General features: G+C 34.8%; 1 protein-coding gene across 1 annotated transcript; it reads left to right on the plus strand.

Annotated features, from left to right (window-relative positions):
• Positions 1-13,650: 13,650 nt before the first annotated feature.
• On the plus strand, positions 13,651-22,455 carry LOC138322613 (uncharacterized). The gene is made up of 4 exons (XM_069266588.1): positions 13,651-14,360; positions 16,823-17,039; positions 17,301-17,459; positions 21,781-22,455. Exons 1-4 carry the CDS (start codon positions 13,937-13,939, stop codon positions 21,938-21,940), a joined length of 960 nt encoding a protein of 319 aa, XP_069122689.1. The 5' UTR covers positions 13,651-13,936; the 3' UTR covers positions 21,941-22,455.
• Positions 22,456-24,358: the final 1,903 nt, after the last annotated feature.

Genomic DNA, 24,358 nt, shown 5'->3' on the forward strand with positions numbered 1-24,358 from the left:
AATATCATCAACTTTTCAGAGAAAACTCAGAGAATACTTTAATGTGGAGTTAAAAAAAACAATGGCAATATAGACTGTAACTAATTGCATTAGGTGTTTCTGGTTTAAATCTGGCGAATCATCCCATGACCAGAGCTATTTTGATATAGAAGCCGTATAGAAGTGCTGGAGAAGTACTGCTGACTGTTGGAATTCATATCACTTGATTAACATATCACAATACATAACATTGACATGGAACTATCAGGGATTGATTTGTCTTCAATGGCGATACTGCCTTGTCTATCAGTTGGAAGTTATTGTTAATTATTGTACTTAAATATCCGTAATACTGCTAATTAGTGCTAAAATACTCTGATATCATGCGGCGTATTCATGTCTGTAAGTAGGTTGACCAATATTTTTAACAAACTGTTTTCTCTGAAGAGGATCTCTCTGATTTGTTCGTGTGTATCGATTATTTGTGATGTTGATATTTGTTGGGAATTAGGGGTCAGTAGCGTTATATAATTTCCTAAAGATTCATATCACTGTAGAAATATCATTCAGACACAAATCTTTTAAATCTAGTCCTTAACGGTATCCTTCCATTGTATGAGTTAATGTACAAAGCAAATATATATTTGAATTAATGGATGTATATGATTTATAGTCTGACCATAAAGTTAATTTAACACAATATTAACACATTTTTTAAAGGATATTTTTGGATGTTTGTATTTGTTTTTTGTTGTTGTTTTTTTCGTTTTAATTAAGAGCTTCATCTCTTTATATAAAAGCGATTCTAACGTTGTTATATTGAAATCTTTTAGAAGCATTTTCGCTGGTAATTGAAATATAGCGTTTAATTTGTTCGGAATCAAAAATTTGGTATCTGCCCTAAGTGGGGACGACTGGTTCGCCCGTTGTCAGTATAATGTGACCGGGTGGGGTTTGTTGCTTGGTGTCTTCGGCGGCATGCCTCAGTGATATAGCACTATAAAAAAGGCAACAGTTCCACTATACAAGAAGACACAACACGAACATACCGCAGTCTCCCAGTACACTCACCTCGCACAACATACACGCAACACACCGCATACATGGGAGGCCGTCCTTACATGACCATAGCTGTTAATAGGACGTTAATAAACCAAACAAACAAACTGCCCTAAGTGCCCTGTTTTCCTTATTTCACCTCCGTAATTGTACACATTGCTTTCACCAAAACTTGTGGTCGTGTTTTAAACATTAAATTACTCAGGCACATAATCTGGTAAATAGTATGATTTGTTAGCTGTAGTTGATTGTACTAGAAGGTTTATTTACGTAGAAATACTTTATTATATTAGAATTCACTACCAATCCGTCCGTCGTTCTTTTATTTTGTTTCCATAGGTTAGATTAGTACGAGTTTATGTATAGTTGTAATTATTTAAGCAAGTTTTGTTTCCATTTTTTTCTGATTTTCACCATATCATGATTTTGAATCAAAGCTATAATGTGATAAACCACGAACCCTGTCTGACTTCCAATGTGTACGAATCGGCGCGCAGACCAGGAGAGGCCATAGCGCGTGAGTGGGACACGTGAGGAGGTGCACGTGTGGATGTATGGTGCATGAACAAAATAAGAAGGAGTGTATGTGTGTGTGTGTGTGTGTGTGAGAAAGAAGGTGTGTATATATATGTGTGCAAGAGAAAAATATAATATACACGGAGAAACATAATCTCATCATTAGCATTCATAAATGTTTTGGCATCCAGCAGACGCAAAATGGTCCAAGCCATTTCTTGGTCATTTATTGAATAGAATTATTATAACGTGATTCAGAAACAAACATGTCTGATTTTAGATACTAACATCTTGTATATCATCAAAAATACAAATGTGGTTATTTATTTGATTGCAGTATGTTGAGAAAGCATCAATTGCCATCATCTTATATTATCATTAGTTTAAATTAATGTGTTTCGTGTAAATATTTTGTTTTTGTTAATCAATTATTTATGATATTATGAATTCCAATTAATCAAATAAATACTGATGAAGCAAATAACCTGTCTTACACAACGGCTTGTAGACGAGTCTGTCTGTCATATCCTCTTAGCTATACGAATGTATGGGAAATATTTTGTAATAACCATGAAATGAGATTTAATTGTCCACTACCTTTCCGGAACAAAAAATAAATAAAAGGTTTTTAAACAATAAGAACGTAAGAAAAGTTACATCGATAGTCTAAGAGGATGTTACGTCGGAATACAAATCAAGCAATATTCCCTGCGAATCCATGTTTAACTTAACAGTAAAGATTTATTTCGGTTTTTTTTTTTTTTGGTTTTTTTGCCGGCTGACACCGATATAGTCAACTTATTATGTAAAGCGCGGTAATAAGGTTGACGATGGTAAACAGAAGACGACCCGTGTTATCAGAATTAACATTTAATTTGGTTAAAAAATAAATTGTCCAGAAAGTGATGATAATTGTAATATTACCGGTCAGCTAATAGCTTTTGCGAATTTACAAAATTATTTCATTTTACATCCCCATTTTGAAAATTATATGCCGTTTTGAAAAAGGTAGTAGGCATTTAAATGTTTCATTGACGATATATGAATAGCATACTTCAATTCTGGTATATGTATGCTATTTTCGAAGTAAAACATTTAACAGAACTAATAAGTGGGTTAGATTTATTCAGAGAAATGCTGCATGTCCACGGTAACGATGTATGATGTGTGACAGTCTTCCAAATAAATGCTGATATTATATTATAGTGATGGCCTAGTTCTACCTGCAAATATTGGTAATAAACATGTGATGTCTTACAATATGACGAGACACACTGCAGCTTGGCTATTAAAGTTGTTCGTAAATAACCTTATATTTACACCATCAAATATTTATGGTCAAGAAACCTAGGATTGAGACAAGCTAAGAGTAGTTTTTTAATGTATTTGGATTCGAAGAACTACTGTAATAACACTGTATACGGAGAAGAAATAGAAACCAGTTTAGGTTAGAATGACTGCCTTCAAAATAAACATTCGAAGCTGTCACTGTACATTGGTTACTTTGATCGGTTGTTTGAAAAGTAGATGGTTAGCTTTATAGACCTATTCCGGTGTTGGACGTATTGTATAAGAATTTCGGCTACACCACCTGTCATTCTGGTTCATCTCTGTTATCTTATATATATATTTGTATTTAACAGTAAAGTTTACTGTTTTAATGTTCATTGACATCATTGTACCATCAGTAGGTGGCTTCTGTAGTTACACTGAGATCAATCTCCTATTGTTATTCATTAGGTTGCATTCTATTGATTTATTTCAATAAAACAGATAGATAAAATGTGTGGTCTTCTGATTTATATCCACTCATTAACATTGTCATGGTTATATTTAGTAAGAGTAGCTAAAATCCTTTGATAAGAGAACAAAAATGGGGCGAAATCAAATTACAATTTTGTAGGAAAGAATGCCTGCCTAAAAGATTGACTAAAAATCTATCTAATTATAGAGTAAGCTACCTCAGTCAGTGGAAGTTCGGTACATATTGTGATTGAAAATCCGTGTACTAGTAAGAGAAAAAATGATTTAAAATTATATATAATACTCAGATCAAAATTAAGATTGTTTTTGCTTTTAGGTTTCAGACACTGTTTAAAATAGTAACGTTTTGGTATGCATATATACAGTTCACTTCTTAGGTGTGCAGGTACATAACTACATGTAAGTTGATAAAAAGTAAGTATGCATCAGACCTAACGTTATGTATCATTGTTGAGGCGTAGATTTGCATGATATTGTCAACAAGCTATGTCCCATGCCGTCAATAACATTTTATTATATATGGCAAGTTATTATCATTGCTTAGTTATGCTATCATTCTATGAAGTTTGAACAAATTCTGTGTACTCAAGTGATTGTCCGAAAACAATTTTTTTAAACAATCTATTTTAGTAATACTGACCTTTGTAGTTGACCTTTGGATCCCAAATTCAATCCAAAATTCTATTTTCTTATATGTTACCATTGCATGAAGTTTGAACAAATTCCTTTGATGTTTCCTCAATTTATCTTCAGGAAACTAAAATTTGAGAAATAATCTATTTTTAGTAATAGTGACCTTTGTAGTTGACTTTTTGACCCCAAATTCAATTCCAAACTGTATTTAATCATATGCTACCATTATGTGAAAGACCTTTGATAAAAATCCATGGAAGTTTTCTAAGTTTATCGTCTGGAAACTAATATTTTGGGAAACAATCTATTTTTAGCAGCAGTGACCTTTGTAGTTGACCTTTTGACCCCAAATTCAATCCCAGCTGTGTCACCTCCTATACTATCATTGTATGAAGTTTGCACATATTCTGTTGATTTTTTCTCAAGTTATTGTACGGAAACCAATCTTTTAAACAATCTACTTTTAGTAATATTGACCTTTGCAGTTGACCTTTTGACTCGAAATTCAATCCCAAGCTGTATTTTCCCATATGCTACCCTTGTGTGAATTTTGATCAACATCCATCAATTCGTTCTCAGTTTATCATCTGGAAACGAAATCCGGACGAACAGACATACAGACGGACAGGCAGAGACAGACAGATAGACGGACAGGCAGAGACAGACAGATAGACAGGAACAAGCACGATAGTCCCCTCCTGTGTAACCGGCAGGGGACTGAAAATGACTCGATGTGTATGCGTTTTTTAAGACGAATCCGGTTAAGCGCTCTTTGTACAGGCTATAGCCACTTGTAAACATAGTGACATGTGATGACAGAAATATGTACCAAACCCTTACTAAATTGGTTGTACAATTGTTTAACATATAACGAGTCAACAGTAATATATTACAATAATACAAGGCCCGATGCATAGACACTTTTTATCAACTAAGTTATGTTCAACTATACGTATCAAGTGATATTTAGGCATCAAACAAGGATCTAAAACCTCAATCCCTCCCATTCCCCCTGAATCACTCACAAAACGCCTATCTTAGCCCCAATAATCAAAGCCAGTAATAACATTGTGATGCACCTAGTTCACTTAATGGAGTGGTGGAACCTAGACTATGAACATGTAAATGTTTATCAGACATAAAGGTCTGTGAAGCTAGTGTATAATAACAATCTGGCAATATATGTCCGTAGGGTTTCTACCCAGATGTGGGATTTTACATTACTCCACAAAACCAATGTATGTAATACTTACTTAAATATACATACCTCTGATTTATGTGTACTTACCTGAGATAATAGCGCGTTAATACAGCTTTCACGGTTACACAGTCCAAGGTCTTCGTTATTTCATCTCTGTAAAGTTTCCTTGCTGTAAATCCGTTTTCTCTTGAACACCTGTTTAGAAGTTGATTTGTTGTAAAGTGGTTTTCCACTGAAATGCCACCTTCATGTAATGCTTATATTTACATTGACAGACTTTGATATTTGTTTTCCTTAAACGTCCCTTTCTCTTGTTGCGACACTATTACTAAACAAGTCGATCGTGATGCACCTTTCTTTAAAAAAATGCAGTTTTATAAGAGGTTCCATTGTCATAAGCATTGTTACGATCAAAACTTAACCTTGGAATTTTCCTATATTGAAATAGTCCCGACCAGTATCAGTTTCACAGGAATATTCCTCCTTGAAGTAGTCCCGCCTTCTAGCTGTATAATTTGACGTATGACGTGACGATTTATTTCTGAACTATTCAGGTAACAGAACAGTTGTTTCATGCATATCATTCAACAGTCTAACACCTCAGGAAAATAATTTTGACTGTTAACTGATAAGGCATGAAACAACTGTATACTGTTTTCACACGAAATTGCTTGAAAATTGTTCCAAACATGTAGACCTCAGAAACTATTGACCGAGCAATATTCTTTCAACGAAAGTCTTCTTGCTAGTAGCTGTGATAAGCTTAAGATTGCAGTTTAGGTAATAAAACATTTATTTCCTGTCATATTAGTCAATAGTCAAAACTCTTTCCCCTTCGGTGTTTGGGACCAACCTTATAAACTCTGGCCTCGGGAAACAGTTCATCGAGTTGGTGCCGACACCTAGGGAAAAGAGATTTGACTATTGACTAATATGTCATGAAACGACTGATACGGGATGAAATAACTTTATTATATTGACCAAGATATCAATGCGCCTCAACTCAATTTGCTATATTGTAAAAGTACGAAAAATAATGCCTAATTGCTACCTCACTGAGTTAAACTAGAAGTATTATTCTTAATGTAGTTTGTGTTTGTCATTCGAACATTCTATTCCTTAGACGCGAAGACTCTAAAGCTATTGAGGTCACTAACAGACACCACTATTGTTACATACAATGTACCATTTCTCTACGGGGATACAGTTTACCAGTGGTTAATTAGAAACATTGGTTGACAGTTGATTTGTGTCGTTGGGTGCAGTATTCAGGAAAATTTTATTTATAAGTTTTATGTTATGTTTCGTACAAGAAACGGCTCTCTCACGGCAGATAGCAAGTTCTTTCACACATTTATATAGTAGCAAATTCAATAATTTTGCTTTTATACTTACTTTCAGTAGACGATATTCCAAGGCGAGTGATAAAGCGACTCCCCAGTCGCGTTCCGGAGGTCCCCAATAACATGTCAGTCTTGGTGGTATTGGAGCCCGTTGCCAGGGCCTATTGTTGGTCATGGAATACAACTTGTCATTTGACAACCGTGAACGACTGAAGATTGAACACTACAGATACTGTTCACGTATCTGTAGTGTTGTACGGACGACCTGTACATCCACGAGATTCATGTCTATGCCAGGCTGACGTATGTCATAATACCCACAGTTGGATCAATATATCGATGAACGCAGTCAACTTGTCGAGCGGCAAAAGTTGTTTGTCAAGAAGTATTAAGCAATAGTGTATCGGTACCAGTTTCAATCTCTCGTTTATTACTGGAATTTACGTTGAACACTATACTCAACACCTCTGACGAGTCCTAGACGGACGATGAAACGCCTGAAAAACGTATAATTTGATGGACGCTTGCTGTAATTTATAGTTTAGTGCAGTCATCTATGTTGGTGACATTATTGGCTTTACTACCCGAGAGTCTAACCACGATACTGACCTGTGGATTAGTCATGTGATAAAACATGAGCTTTCATCATCATTGTCCTACATGGATGTTGAGACGATTTTACAGCGACTTTTAGAGACGCTTGCTATAATTTGTAGTTTATTACGGTCCTCCGGTAGTATAGGAACGTAGTGGTTTAATACATGTACCTTCTACCAGTGGAACAACATCTTACTTAACAAAGCATGGACTATCATCATTATTGTTATGCTAGGTTTACACTATGTTCCCAGCGACCACGGTAGCCCCGTTTGCCCGAAACGTGGTGCGCCGTGGAATTTTGGCTATTTTTGCAACTGTATTCAAGTTGAGCTAGGTCTTGTGAAGTTTTGCCACGGTCTTTTACGGATTACGTGGTGGACCGTGGATATAGGGGAAAGTGCTGTTCCCAGAGGTTAAAGGAACACTACGGCTTTAGCATGGTCTATCAAGGAAACCACTACGTTCTCTCTAGGCCTGTTACGATCTGATGAGGTCTGCTACGTTTTACACGTTTTGATCGGACTCCAATATGCTTTTCACGGTCCGCCAAGGCTTACTAGGATGAAAGTCTGATGCCGGGCTTTTTGGAGCAACCGAAACAATATTTATTGCCGAAAATGTCATTTCAAACACGTTTTAATTACAAAATTTGTTAAAAGCATATTTGGTATAAATATATAATTATTATAGCCAAGTGTTTCTACGCAAATATTTTTTTCTGTACTCATTTAATCTGCCTTTTGCAATAATAGCTTTGGTATAATTCGAGGGTTTAAATGTGTTTGATAATGACTATTCCTATTTATTAATACAAATAATTCAATGAAGTAGCAAATATGTACCAGGCCAGGCAATGATACCCTTATCATATTTTGCTTGCAACGTAAGACCGTAATAAGACGTAACAAGCCGTATCACGTCGGACTTTCAACCGCAACAAGCCGTAAGATGCCTTGTCAGAACGCATCAAAACGGTTTTCATCCACCTTGGCTTGCCGTAAAAAACCTTGACAAACCTGGAAAAAACGGCACGAAACGTGGAACCAATCTGCATCAACCGTGATCAAACGTGGAAAAAACGCAACGGAACGTCACAAAACTTGAAATCACCGTGAGATTCTGGGGAACGTGCTTGCTGCCCGTTCACCACGGACCGTCTTGAAGTTCTATTACGGCCTCGTACGCACTGTTACGTTTTGTTACGTCAATCCCGTTTTATTACGTCCTGTGGCGTTCACCATCTGTACCGTGACTGCCGTGGCAAATTTTTTGACAGTTTAAAAATCTGGCACGGCATCCACGGTAATCACGATCGCTCACGTTTATCTATCACGTCCTTCTGCGTTGTCTCACGTTGTCTCGCGGTCACCACGTTTTGTCCATGGTGGCCTGAAACGGGGCTGCCGTGGCCGCCGGGAACATAGTGTAAACCTAGCATAATATGTTAAAATAAAATCTATCATAACTTACGATCTACACGTTATTTCATATTTGTATCGTTATTTTTTTAAACCTTTCACCTTCAAACATACTTATGAAGTCTTTCCAATAATTGGTTTAGATTCGCTGTCATAGTTTAAAGTTCACACAAGTTTCTAAAATGAGCTTCAATTGACTTGATAATCCCACATAAATCCCAGAAATAAACTCCTTCAAATACCTTGTTTATGAAGCTAATGCATTCGTCAAGAGATTTTATGTGTTGCGATTTAGGTATTCTAGGTATGAATATATCGATATAAAGTTTAATTATCCTTCTTTTGAGGTACGGTTCCTTATTAAAACGTTAATTACTCGTGACCTTGTAATAAAACAAACAGAAAAAACAAATTTCTTAATGGTTGCAGGACTGAAGAGAGCTTGACGCCATTTCTCGTTTTGTTGGTATTTCTGACGTTAAGGTGAAGCCGTGCGTACCAATAATCACACACGTGCTTTTGTTATCGCGTAGAAGAGCACACAAACATGTAAGACACGGACTCCAGGTCAATACGCACTTGTAAGTGTTTATCTATCATCCCGCGGGCATTGACGCTCCTCGTTAGCGGAAACAACCGTACAACGAGAATGAAAGTTTGGGCGAAAGGCTATCAACTCGTAAGAGTTTACACATTTTTTTTCTAACAACATTGTTTTAAATGTTCGGGTTTAATTTACTTAATGACAACTGAAAAGATAGCTGATTGGAAAGTATTTTTTCCTTGAAGTAAAGCCGAAACGTAAATAGATGAATATCGCTGCTCTCAAAGACCTGCCAGACGGTTAGGATGGTCCGCCAAAATAAACAAAACGATGGAATGTTTTAGATAAATCTGGCACGGACAAGTATGATGATGCGAGCAGTCTACACGTGTTGTCTACTAGATAATCACAACTATGTTATTAATGTTCGGAAGGACGAACTGATTGCTGCATACAAGGAATCTTTGCTAGAGACACGAGGTAAAGATCCCGGATTTAGTCGCCTTTTCAATCTGATTAAGATAACATTCTTATTATCACTACATTTGATAGAGGATATGGCAATATCCCATTAGCGGTCATGTCTAGGTGACCTTTTGGAAATGACCAATCAAATTGCTACCATCAGAATGTGATTTTCAGGGGACGATATAGTTTTAAACAGTTGTCTGAATCATTTTTGTGAATGTAGTCACCTCGCCCAAAAAGAATAATATAGCTAAGTGTATAAGTGAAATGGGACGAAATGACGTCTTTTATTTATGTAGCAATTGGTAAAAAATGCATGTGATCTGAAGTACAGGTAGTGTGAAGGTCATCCGGCCCTGATTTCTCGAAACAAACTTAAGTCCAAAACTGACTTAAGTCTTAAGTTTTCATATAAGTTACATAAGGAGAAAAACTTAAGTTTTGACTTAAGTCTGCACTTTTGTTTCGAGAAATCGGAGCCAGATCATGACCCCTTATGGGATGTTGTCAGATCCTCTATTTAATAGAGTGTTTATAAGGATCTATATTTTAATCAGATTATCGCCTTTACGCAATGAAGCAGCAGGCGCAATTCGACTAACATCAATATTGCAGTGTAGTGTTGCTTGATATTTTCTCATTAAATAATCTTCAATTACTTAAAGCTATAAAATGTAAAACAAAACAGAATATACCTAGTTTTCAGAAGATACCTAGTCGACAGACGATATGTTTCATCGAATATGACCTAATACATCCCCGTCATCCAGTCTATGTGATCCTAGGAAGTAATCATATCAAATTGATTATGTCAAAATTCACAAGAAGTGCATTACATAAAAACAAATTATCAAATGGTTGAAAAAATTGAAGTATTTTATTTAAAAACACGCATCACAAGATAAAGATCTCAGATTTAGTCGCCTTTTACGATCATGCTATGAGGCTTCAAAGAAACAATTGTAACAAGTTTCCATCAATATAGGTGTTGCTTTAGATTATATCTTTTAACAAATTTAAATGACTTAAAATCCCGCTTTAATATCGAAACACGAGAAGATATTAAGTTGACAATATTCATTGAATATGACCTGATGTATTCCCAACACCTAACCCATGTGACGCTAGGATGTAATCATCTGAACGAAGTCATGTCAAGATCCACATGGAGAACTAAACATCAATGCAAAGCTATCAAAACGTTATAAAACAAAAATCAGCAAAATCATTAAAGTTTTTAATGTTAACTTACTTCATCATTTTCTAATCTGTTTTCTGAACTAAATTTTTAGGCAACACTGAAAAATATATCATTTTTTCTCTAATATTAAATTAACAAAGACTAAAACAATTTTCACCTCTTAACCTATGACCTAAGAAATAACAGTATGAGCCTTAAAAATGGATTTTCAATATATCATAAAATATGCAACTGACCTTAAATTATATTCATGCAAAATATTAACGTATCACTGAGAGTGACCGTATGCTCATGGTTTAAAAATGTTGTTTGATTGTGTTTTCAAAAAAGAAAATATAGTACAATTTCGAAACAGTTTTTCTCCAAAATATTAATTAAAGATGCTACACTTCTGACGTGTTATTTTTTCCTCTATGAAAATACAGGAGCACTTTTGCGCGCATAAAATGTAATTATAACAGTTTAATGTATAGATTTTAAATGTAAAAGATGGTGGTCGAGATAAGATCGTAGTTGTTGATAAGAGATAGTTGTAAAGGAGAGAAGGTGGTTGAGGTGAAACGGTAGATGAAACGAGATAGTGGTAAACGTGAGATATAGGTTGAGACGAGATGAGGGTAGAAGTGAGAGGCTGTTGAGACGAGATGGTGCATGGTAGAAGTGAGATGGCGGTAGAAGTGAGATAGCGGTTGAGACGAGATGGTGGTAGAAGTGATATGGCGGTAGAAGTGAGATAGCGGTGGAGACGAGATGGTGGAGTGATATATGGCGGCTGAGACGGGGTGACTAAAATGAAATGATGAGATGATGGTTGATACATATACGAGATGTTAGTTGGAATGAGAGGAGAGAGATAAGTAGAGAGCATGCTGGGATGTATGTATAAGAATTGTATTGAAAATGAATGTGTAAAATCCATGAGTCAAAACGGAAAATATGATACTTGTTTTATATACGCCTGAGACTATATGAACGAGATTAGATACAGGTGTAAAGAGCCAATATCTGAGCACAAAAAAGAGAGAGAGAAAAAAAAGGATATTCTCAGGTAATCTCATCGCTGGGAACCTTGATGAAAGGCAAGCGAACCACTGCCACACGACAACCCTAACACATATTTATCATCTTCCTTCAATTATTTTGTCATGGTGAAATACCAATATATTTAAAACAATTACCATTTTATGTCTTTATAATATGAAAGCATTTTACAGGACAAGACAACACAAATGTTTTCTGTTATTCAGCATGACTTGTGATTAATTTTAGACATATCCTGTTGGCGTGGTCTCACGTCTCATTGTTTAGTGGTTTATATTGTTGTTCCCTCCTCGTCTGTCATTCCCACGGAGGGCCGTCAAGTACAGCTCTTCTACAAACTCAGCGCACATGTTATAGGCTCAAGTGGTCACTTAGGTCCAGTGTGTGGTCAAGAGGACTTACAGTTAAGAAACAAATACTTTCGTTATAGTAGTATGTTCATGTTGTATATATTAACACATACATACGAATGCAATAACATTTTTATATAACAATACACTTTGCTGTGCTAACACAACGACACCAAATGGACCATAAAACAGTAATAGACATATCAGTGGTTATTTCAGGGATTCTACTATAGGATTCTCAGTATAATCAAGGTTGCATTACAATGTCCGAATGGAAAAGATTAAATATTCCAAAGAACGTTTTGAGCAGAAATGTTGACAGCTGCAAATGTGTAGACTTTTTTGTCCCTTGGGAATGACATGAGCTATGTTCATTCATGTTAACCTTTATTATAGAATCATATGACAGTATATATATACTATTTATCCAATCATCGTTGCGTTCAACTCAAATATACATATTCAAGTATTAAAGTAAAAACAAACGTGTAATAACTTTAACATAGTATGGTATCGATAATGTAAATCATAGCAATTTTTTGTTAAGTCACGAACGATATAACATTACTTAATGTCGGTGTTTATTTGCCTTAGAATTCCTTCGTCCTTTTCCAGATTTGTTTTTACATAATACGAGCTGACGTCAATGCCTGATTATTATTACTTACAAGTACATAGTGCACAATAGACAGGAGACAACACGTTAAAGTACAGATCATTGACAGATTCATTCATGCACATAACATCAAATTATTTCGACTGTTCCGCATTAAAGAATCTCACATATTGAAATGTAATTGTTTTATTAAATGATCTCTTTAGGGTTTGTTTGACCTCATCGCTTCTTGTATTTGTCTTCTTGATTTGTGAAACCAAACAGCATGAATTGACAGTCACAGCTATAGCAATGCTGTCTTATAGAACCAAAGGATTTAAACATTAAACTACACGGTTAAATTGCAGAATTTCCTACTGGCTGAAATTCGGAATGAATTTTCAATTCACAATAAGACGGCCCTATATCGAGCTTTATCAACGACTCCTGGAGGGTAAAAGGAAACACCGCGCGGTATTTGAATATCCAATTAATCGCCCATTAATTCTACATTTTTCCCGATTAAGTATGTTCTTCTAGCTTACAATATGGTGACACTTTGTTAGTCCAGGCTTGACGCCTCCCAGATTCCATGCACTTGGCTCGACCCTTGCTCTAAGTAACAGGATCTCGCTGTCCGGCTCGTTAGCTGCCAAATCATTCACCAACTATTTTCGTCAACTTGACGTTGTCAGGAAAAACATTACAGAAAAAGAAATTTCATCAATATTTCAGGTAATGCCATCAGTATAAAAATCATTGTTGTTATTTGAACGATAAATAGTGATGGGAAATGTCGATATAATGACCGTAATTGAAAGAAAACTAGTTTGTTATCATAAACGATTAGACATATTGCTTTGTTTATTTTCAAAACACACCAGGCTTGGGTTGTTAGCTGATACGGCTGGACAGCCTAAGTTAGGGGCTAGTGTTACTGTGGCTGGTCCATACACCTGTGGTCACTTGTCGTCAGATGTTAGGTCCTCAATGAGGCATGTCGGGCAGTCTCCCCCCCACAACCATTGACCTCCCCACCAGTGACCTCTGACCTGGGTGGTATCGTTATTGCCATTTGGTTGGGCTAGGGTGTAAGATCTGTGTGCTATCCGCCCACATTATCATGTATATACATACGGGGACCAGACGTCACTACCGAACAACGCACTACTAGTATATATAACGGTATATTGGCTGTGTGGAATTCTACCGATCAATATTACAATGGAAATATTTATAATTCTTATTTTCACACTGTTTGCTGTTCGCGTGGATAGTGGTAATTCGTGTATTTCTATCGCCAGTAGTAGTCCTTGTAACAAGTTTTATTATCAATTCAATGAGAAAGGAAGAATATTTAAAAATGAAAGCAATGTTTTTGAAATCACAGCTAAATTAGGGAGTTCAAAACGTGAATATTTAGACGCATTTTTCTGCATGGTTTTTTACCCACCATGTGGTGGCAGTGTTGACTTCCTGCTTCCTAATATAAAAGCACCACATTTGGTGCCATGTCGGGAGTTCTGCATGTCCACATGGAAACTGTGGCGCCGGATGTTTATAAAGAAGAAGATTCCACTGGAATCAGCATGGCCTTGGGGACTCCGATGTGAAAGATTTCCTAGAAAAGATTGCATCAAGCGTTCAGGTAAGTTTAACGTTATGATACACATTTAAAGTTTAATATTATTTTCAGTTTTGAATACATCATTTTGGAATTTGGACCTCACAATGTTTAAATCAATGCAAATATATATTACAACGATGTTCATTGTTGTCATAGAAAAATATTCATTGCATAAATTATGCATTATTCTGGTGACAGTCAAACTGCTACTACGTGATTATAAACGTGCAAATAACTTAAAAATGAATCATGTCATCATGATTTTATTTTACATGAAACTAGAAATATGCTTGAAATGATGCACTGACAAAATTGTTTATATTTAATTGAAAAACGTTTAGTGTTTAAAAGCTATGTGCCAACTTGAAATGACCCAATAGCTATAGTGTCAAACAATGATGCGATTGTTTTGGGATTGTTTGTGTTTTCACTGACGAGGTTACGAGAGAACTACTTATATACACTCTGACCTGTACCTGAACATAAAGCAAAGTCGGTCTATCCCGCGCGCAATGCACGTGAACATATAGATAAGGTTTGAGGAGGACCAGCTGACCGCGCTGATGTGGCCCCGCCTGATAGTCAACAATAACCTGCTGCGCCGATTTGTTAATCCCCATTACATTTACATTATCTTTATTACACGTGTTGTCTCTATCCAAATCCGATCCAGCATGTGTTTCACTTCGTTTGTCGCGTGGTTTCACTATACAACACCCAATGCATCTACCAATCTACAGGATATTGTTGCTTGTGTTTAATAGCATAAAACCAATGATGTATATTTACTATAACGAAAAAAGTAAAATAATTTTCATGGATAGTTTATTTGTTTGCTTATGAAAACATATTTTACATTATTAGATCTAGTATTGTCTCTGCACAATCTTCATGTGTTGAAGACTTTTCCATGACTTTAAGACAGCTTGATGTGACAATTCAATGATGGACTTTTTCTGTATCTACCTTCATTAACAACAATCTAAATGCCAATTGTCTACTATTCCACACTACCTTGACGATATGTTTTCACGACACGCCTATCCTTTGATCTGTAATGAGTGCACCAATGTCAGGTCTTCTATTTTATAAGGTTCAACTCTTTCTTGTCAAAGTTGTATTCAGGAAAAGAAAAACATTTTTCTCGTTTAAAATTTCATACTTATGACGATAAAATAATAGTTCCTCAATTTATCAACTTATAATCATTTAAGATGCACTTCCTTCTGGTCTCTGTGTCGTTGGTCCGTTAATCACAAAGCACTAGGTATGTTAAAGGTCTTTTGTGGTCCCCAAATCCGCTATTTTTCAAAGTCTGTTATTTTAAGATGTAAATCTTGCATTTCAAATATCAACTACATACCTGACATATTTGACAGTGCTATTAGGTAATATAACAGTTCTAGTTGCCATGTCAACCATTTTTATTATACATAAATTATGCAAAATTTGAAAATTTCAACAAAATTGGCCTTTTATGCAGTTTTTCATCTAGTTAACATAAAGCGCATTCTAGAACAAACTTTCTATTTCCAAAAATTATGCATTCTTCGTGTCTGGTAATTCCCTTAAAATACAAAGTTTGTTCTAAGTTGTGCTCTATTGCTTTTCAAAGGAAAATTATAAAAAAAAAATAAGCCAAAATTGACCAAATTTTCAAATTTGCATAATTTATGCAAAGTTACCATGGTTATATAGCAAAAACATACTTTCTGTCAACAAAAATATCATGAAGTTTTTATCATGGGCGTATTCAATATTTCAAACGCAGCAACTTAATTTCTAAATACTTAATTTGAATTTTGGTAGATTTAGGGGCCAAATAGAGCCATTTCCATATCTAGTCTTTTATAATTTGAGATGCTTAGTGTCAAGTTAATGACATATTTGTTTTCGTTTACACGAATCGTATTAAATAGCTCATTGGTTTCATATTTCATTGTCCCGACCAGTGTGTGCATTGATATTCTGCCTGCTGTCTATCCGAGAAGTCGGTCGGAACACCTCTCAGGTTCGATGGAGACAATGTTGTTTCTAAAGTTGATAGTAGTTATAGTTAGATATATCAAGCACGAAGCTGAATAAGAATTCAAAATGAAAAAAAAAGAAAAAAGAAAAATGAAAGCGAGCAATATATTGTAAATAGCGTTTAACAATCTGATATGATGGTACATAAATCAGGACGAGACAGTCAATCGTTTGAATTATTAAACAAATCCTGAAACTATTTAATGATGATTATACAGAACGAAAAGTGAGTTCGAAACTGTCTTTTACTGCATTAAATATGTGAGATCTTAAAAAAGTAGAAAACACCAATATATAAATAATACAGTAATGAAGTAATTGTGTGGGAACCTCTGACGGTCAAACTGTAGTTGTAGTCTAAGGCATTATTTTACAATGACTTCCTTATAGCATTAGTTTGAACATTTAACAGACAGTCAAACTTGTCAAAGTAATTGTGGCGTTCTTTGTTGCAGATTACGGCACTTGGGAGTACCTTCACAAACATTCCAAACTTGACAATGTGATTCCGATTTTGAGGGATGACGATGATGAAATCAAAGACCCTCAACCTAGTTCGACTTCAGATTTAATTCATCCGCGTCGGTATGACGTCATAGACCAAGGCAATGCTGACCTGTTTCGGGGCTGGGCAGACGTCCAGGGAACAGGTGCCGCAAATGATTACTGCAGGTAAATTCCTTCTTTCTGTTGTGCAGGTTTCCGATCCTCATTTCGTTACGGTGTTTATCAAGAAAGAAAAACAATACAGTCTATAGTTTTAGATTGTTCTCTGTACTCTATTTTTTTTCTTTTAAAAAAGTTATTGCCATACTTTATTCTCTTAATAACCATTTCATTTAATGGTAATTCAATCTCATTATAAACAGCGTTTTTCTGGCTAAGTCTATTCCACTACCTCTAGTGGATAATTTTTTATCATTTCTCTGCCAGAGTGATAGGAAAAGGAAAGAAACAGTTCCTGGCTTGTGCCTTGGCAGGAAGTAGTGGACAGGACCACCATTACGTGTCTAAGATGGGACTCAACGCCGGACTACGGAACACGTGGTACATGCGTGACGCCGATAATGACGGACGAGACGATTATTGCAGGTATGACAATGGTCAAATTGTACATGTATGGGAAACTCTTGCAGGTATGGTTAAATCGTACAGGCATAGTTATCCCTAACAAACAGTCTAAAGTGATGTATGACATAATTATCATATTTGGCTTTAGTGCACTCATGCCCTTACAAATAGTCTAAAATATGTATGATATAATTTTCATATTTGGCTTTAGTGCACTCATGCCCTTACAAATAGTCTAAAATATGTATGATATAATTATCATATTTGGCTTTAGTGCACTCATGCCCTTACAAATAGTCTAAAATATGTATGATATAATTATCATATTTGGCTTTAGTGAACTCATGCTCTTACAAATAGTCTGAAGTATGAATGATGGAATTATCATATTTGGCTTTAGTGAACTCATGCCCTTACAAATAGTCTAAAATATGTATGATATAATTATCATATTTGGCTTTAGTGCACTCATGCCCTTACAAATAGTCTAAAATATGTATGATATAATTATCATATTTGGCTTTAGTGAACTCATGCTCTTACAAATAGTCTGAGGTATGTATGATATAATTATCAAATTTGGCTTTAGTGCACTCATGCCCTTACAAATAGTCTAAAATATGTATGATATAATTATCATATTTGGCTTTAGTGAACTCATGCTCTTACAAATAGTCTGAAGTATGAATGATAGAATTATCATATTTGGCTTTAGTGAACTCATGCCCTTACAAGTAGTCTAAAGTATGTATGATATAATTATCATATTTGGCTTAAGGATTGTATTAAACTTTTTTTCTCATATTGATTTTTGGAAATAGGAGTTCACACCATACAAGAAAATGGAAGAAAAAACATGTGTCGGTGTGCTTGTTTTTGAGCTATTGTCACTCAAAGATACCAAGTTGACAAAACCTTAGATTTTTTGGGATTTTTGCCGTTTTGACCATATACACAAGAGTTAAAAGCTATAATTTCTTAATGAGATGTTTGATATGTATGGAAGTTTGAAGAATTTATATTCCTGTAGTCTTCTTTAAAAATATACAAGTTTTGATTAATAAGACTCATATGCTACCCCTACCCCTTAATTTTGAGGTACAAAATACACCATTTTCAGCCATTTTTGCCAATTTTAACCCTTTATAGAAACAGTTGTGGTATTAAACTTTTGTTAATATTTTGCATATCAATAGGGAATGGGTTGTTCTTTCTAAATTAGGCAGAAAAATGGGGGGTCAGTGTGCTTAATGTTTGCCCCATTTGAATATGTGTTATTTTTCAGTATTTTAGAGTAAAATATAACAGTGCTCAAATTACCATTAAATGTAAAAATAAAGTGACAAAAGCGTATCACTTCATGCAATAATGCTCAATATTTTAATAACCACGAACCTAGTAAAGATTAAGATTAACATAAAAATTAGCTCGATAAAGCTAAAAATGCTGGTGCAGTGATGATTTAAGTAAAAACAATTTCAGTAAAAAAAGGTTAAACTATGGCTCTACTCAAAGAGGAAAACGACACAATTTCAAAATGGCCGCCAATTGGCCATTTCTTAAAATCCCTGTATAAAAAAATCTACTGAAAATAGAAATGTAAATTTTTGACAAAATTTGCATCTGGCAACTTGCTACAGATATTGATAAAATATATTTGAAAATCTCATACCTTCTTTGATCTTTAACGGGACTGAAACCTAAGCAGAATACATCCTTAAGTGAACTCATGCCTTTACAAATAGTCTAAAGTATGTGTGATATAATTATCATATTTGGCTTTAGTGAACTCATGCTCTTACAAATAGTCTGAAGTATGTATGATATAATTATCATATTTGGCTTTAGTGATTTCATGCCCTTACAAATAGTCTAAAGTATGTATGATATAATTATCATATTTGGCTTTAGTGAACTCATGCTCTTACAAATAGTGTAAAGTGATGTATGATATAATTATCATATTTGGCTTTAGTGAACTCATGCTCTTACAAATAGTCTAAAGTATGTCTGATATAATTATCATATTTGGCTTTAGTGAACATATGCTCTTACAAATAGTGTAAAGTGATGTATGATATAATTATCATATTTGGCTTCAGTGAACATATGCTCTTACAAATAGTGTTAAGTATGTATGATATAATTATCATATTTGGCTTCAGTGAACTCATGCTCTTACAAATAGTCTAAAATATGTATGATATAATTATCATATTTGGCTTTAGTGAACTCATGCTCTTACAAATAGTGTAAAGTGATGTATGATATAATTATCATATTTGGCTTTAGTGAACTCATGCTCTTACAAATAGTGTAAAGTGATGTATGATATAATTATCATATTTGGCTTCAGTGAACATATGCTCTTACAAATAGTGTAAAGTATGTATGATATAATTATCATATTTGGTTTTAGTGAACTCATGCTCTTACAAATAGTCTAAAGTATGAATGATATAATTATCATATTTGGTTTTAGTGAACTCATGCTCTTACAAATAGTCTAAAGTATGTATGATATAATTATCATATTTGGCTTTAGTGAACTCATGCTCTTACAAATAGTCTAAAGTATGTATGATATAATTATCATATTTGGCTTTAGTGAACTCATGCTCTTACAAATAGTGTAAAGTGATGTATGATATAATTATCATATTTGGCTTCAGTGAACATATGCTCTTACAAATAGTGTAAAGTGATGTATGATATAATTATCATATTTGGCTTCAGTGAACATATGCTCTTACAAATAGTGTTAAGTATGTATGATATAATTATCATATTTGGTTTTAGTGAACTCATGCTCTTACAAATAGTCTAAAGTATGTATGATATAATTATCATATTTAGTTTTAGTTAACTCATGCTCTTACAAATAGTCTAAAGTATGTATGATATAATTATCATATTTGGCTTTAGTGAACTCATGCTCTTACAAATAGTCTAAAGTATGTATGATATAATTACCATATTTGGCTTTAATGAACTCATGCTCTTACAAGTAGTCTAAAATATGTATGATATAATTATCATATTTGGCTTTAGTGAACTCATGCTCTTACAAATACTCTAAAGTATGTATGATATAATTATCATATTTGGCTTTAGTGAACTCATGCTCTTACAAATAGTGTAAAGTGATGTATGATATAATTATCATATTTGTCTTCAGTGAACTCATGCTCTTACAAATAGTCTAAAGTATGTATGATATAATTATCATATTTAGTTTTAGTTAACTCATGCTCTTACAAATAGTGTAAAGTGATGTATGATATAATTATCATATTTGTCTTCAGTGAACTCATGCTCTTACATGCAGTCCACAGATCTAGACTGCTGTCTTCAAAGGCGATATATGGTGGGGTATAACTCAACAACAACAACAACAATAAGATATAAAATAATAAAGTGTAAAGTATAACACTAAAAAGATGAATGGAACAGTGAGTCCATCGGAATGACTTTGAGAACAATATTGATAACATAAAGGTACAAAACTGCCGACCAATGGTATGTTTTATCGATTAAAAACATGAACAGACGATTTAGTATTTTTCTTCAGTATCAATAGTTACTTTACACTATTACCATCATAGAAAAGTTTAAGCTTCGTATTTTATACCAGAATAAAAGTAATTAATAATTAAAATCATTAATGACATCCCAAAATGTCCACGGCACTATGCTTTATATGGAATGAGAAACTGATAGTGTCGGCAATAGAAGCAAAACAAAATGTTTATTTTTGTGTTCATTATGATTAATATCAATTACTATACTAGTGATAAATATCGTTTATACTCTGTCGACGGTGGAGTTCTTTAAAGGAAATATTTCATTTTTACTCACTGCCTACAGTTTTAATTTATTACATCAAAATATCTCACATTTTCACCTAGTTTCGTCTTAATCTTAATATTTTATTGCATCCTTCAAACAAATAGAACAAACATACCTGTGTTTACATCTCTTAGAAACGTGGTGTGGGAGCCCTTCTGTGAAAGGGATAATATTGTTATTTATATGCTTTATATAACAAATGTTAAAAAAGAATTCTGAATACCACACACCCTATGTATGTCAGGCAGTGTGATACGCAATGCTTATTTTGTTCGGTCCGTCAATCAACATGGCCGTTATTTCCTAGCATCTTATTGGTCAAAATTTAGAAAATGTCCGATGTCAGTGAGAATGGTACCACTTTTATGTATTGCCATGTTAACGAAATAAATGCTTCTGATTAGTTAAAATCTGATGAAAATTGCTATACTGGAGTTTTGAGGAACACTGAAGGAATTTAATGGTACAATGTAAACATTGATTTGTCTAACAGGTGTGTCGGTAACAGTACTATGTCCAGGATATCCTGTATGAAGGCAGAAAGCAATGGCTTCCGGAGCAGTCCCTTAGTGGGCGGAAGTCAGTACTCCTTTGATCTGATTGGTTCAGACGGTTGTTTTGGACAGGAAGTGAACCCTTGTACAGGTCAATAACTCGGAATCTTATTGTTAACAGATACATTTATTCTCTTTCATAAACGTTGATTTTATTGACTGTTAAATGATGTATATAATATTATTTGTACATATATTCATATATTATTTATAATGAAAACTTTAGTCTTTCGAATTTATTCGCTTAAATAACTAATGGACTATACGATTATTAAGAATCTATGTTATTTTATTGCAACACAATAAACGTTTCTATTTCTGCTCATTAATATATCAATAAATCACTGACATTTCCAAGAAAGGAGAAACAATTGTAATCATAACTAAAGATTAAGAGTTGATAAACATGTTTTAAAATTCAATTGTAGTGTACTTTTATTAATAAGAAAATATTATTTGTAATTTTGCTTTTAAGAATGTTTTTAGCATTGCCTGCTTGCGACTAAAGGGAAACTACTCGGGTGCATTGTTCTATTAAAATGTCACAAGTTTAAAAAAAATTTTGTTAAGATAAAGGGGAGTAACTCGTCAACTGAATAAAAATATTTCTGTAATGCGTGTATGTTATTCTTTTGTATATATTCCTTACGGAATGTGATATATTTCTTGACACGTGATATTTATCTCAGACACCTAAATGCAGTGGGCAATACTTAGATCACACCAGAACACCGACCTTAGACACATCACACCATAGTACTACCACATATTCTACCTACCGTGATATGAACAGCTCAATCTATAGCCCAAAACCTGTTCATCGTCAGCCAGTATATAGTCCCAAACTTGTTTATCATCAGCTCAGTGTATAGCCCCAACCCTGTTTATCATCAGTCCAGTCTATAGCCCAAAACCTGTTTATCATCCGCCCAGTCTATAGCCCCAAACCTGTTCATCCTCAGCCTAGTCTATAGCCCCAAACCTGTTCATCCTCAGCCTAGTCTATAGCCCCAAACCTGTTCATCCTCAGCCTAGTCTATAGCCCCAAACCTGTTCATCATCCGCCCAGTCTATAGTCCCAAACCTGTTCATTATCAGTCCAGTCTATAGCCCCAAACCTGTTCATCCTCAGCCTAGTCTATCGCCCATACATGTACCTGTTCATCCTCAGTCTAGTCTATAGCCCCAAACCTGTTCATCATCCGCCCAGTCTATAGCCCCAAACCTGTTCCTCATCAGTCCAGTCTATAGCCCCAAACCTGTTCATCCTCAGCCTAGTATATTGCCCATACATGTACCTGTTCATCATTAGCCCAGTCTATAGCCCCAAACCTGTTCATCCTCAGCCTAGTCTATAGCCCCAAACCTGTTCATCCTCAGCCTAGTCTATCGCCCATACATGTACCTGTTCATCCTCAGCCTAGACTATCGCCCATACATGTACCTGTTCATCCTCAGCCTAGTCTATAGCCCCAAACCTGTTCATCCTCAGCCTAGTCTATAGCCCCAAACCTGTTCATCCTCAGCCTAGTCTATCGCCCATACATGTACCTGTTCATCCTCAGCCCAGTCTATAGCCTTTCTGATATGATGGAATGATGTACCCATGTGACTGAGGCGAAGAGGTCCCGACCAACTTTGTACTACAAGGATGACTCTACCTATGTTCGAAATATTTCTCCAGGAGTATCCTTATTGTAAGTAGAAGTTATTTTATTGTAAGAGTGAAAAAATTCTCAAGCACATCGTGGTTGTACATTTTTGTGTAGTATTCAGTAACCTAACACTGAGCAAAAGTAGCAAAAATAATGTTTGCGTTTTCTCGTGATGGCGTCGGGTTATACAATTACTTATATTTAATGAATTTCTTTGTCAGCACGATCAGGTATCGTGATACATTGTCCTGTAGGGTAACAAAATGTCTAGTCACATCAAAACGAGGAAAGTAATATCAGACACGAACTATTATGATGTATCGAATACCTTGGAAATCGCTCATCCACATCAAGGCCAAGTTCTGTATGGGGTGTTTACACGCCATCAAACATTTACCCTAATCCATATCACTATGTGAACACTGGATTTTGATCTTCATAGACTTAGTGTATGATATTGTGTGTTTTAAGGAGAAAGAGTGAGGGGTACATGAACTATTATATTATTGATGCTCGGTTTGTGGATATCTAATATATAGTATCCAGTAGCCTCCATCTAATTGTATTCTCCTTTAATTAAGTGACGATTTACCTGTATGTGGTCTTTATACACAGGACTATGACAGGTCACTATGACAGGTTCGACTGTAGTTAGAAATGTCTTTATTGAGGAGGGACAAGCCCCACTGTTTCTAAAACACAATATTTCCCTCACCAAATGCAGTCTGTATCCTTATTTTCTGAAGTAAATTCCATGAAGATAAAATCTCTTTAATAATTCTAATGATATTACAAACAATAAAACAGAAAAGTGCAGTGCAAAAAGTTAAATCAAGTGAAATATTTGACATTGACATTTACA

This window comes from Argopecten irradians, chromosome 5, assembly GCF_041381155.1.
Source record: "Argopecten irradians isolate NY chromosome 5, Ai_NY, whole genome shotgun sequence".
NCBI lineage: Eukaryota > Metazoa > Mollusca > Bivalvia > Pectinida > Pectinidae > Argopecten > Argopecten irradians.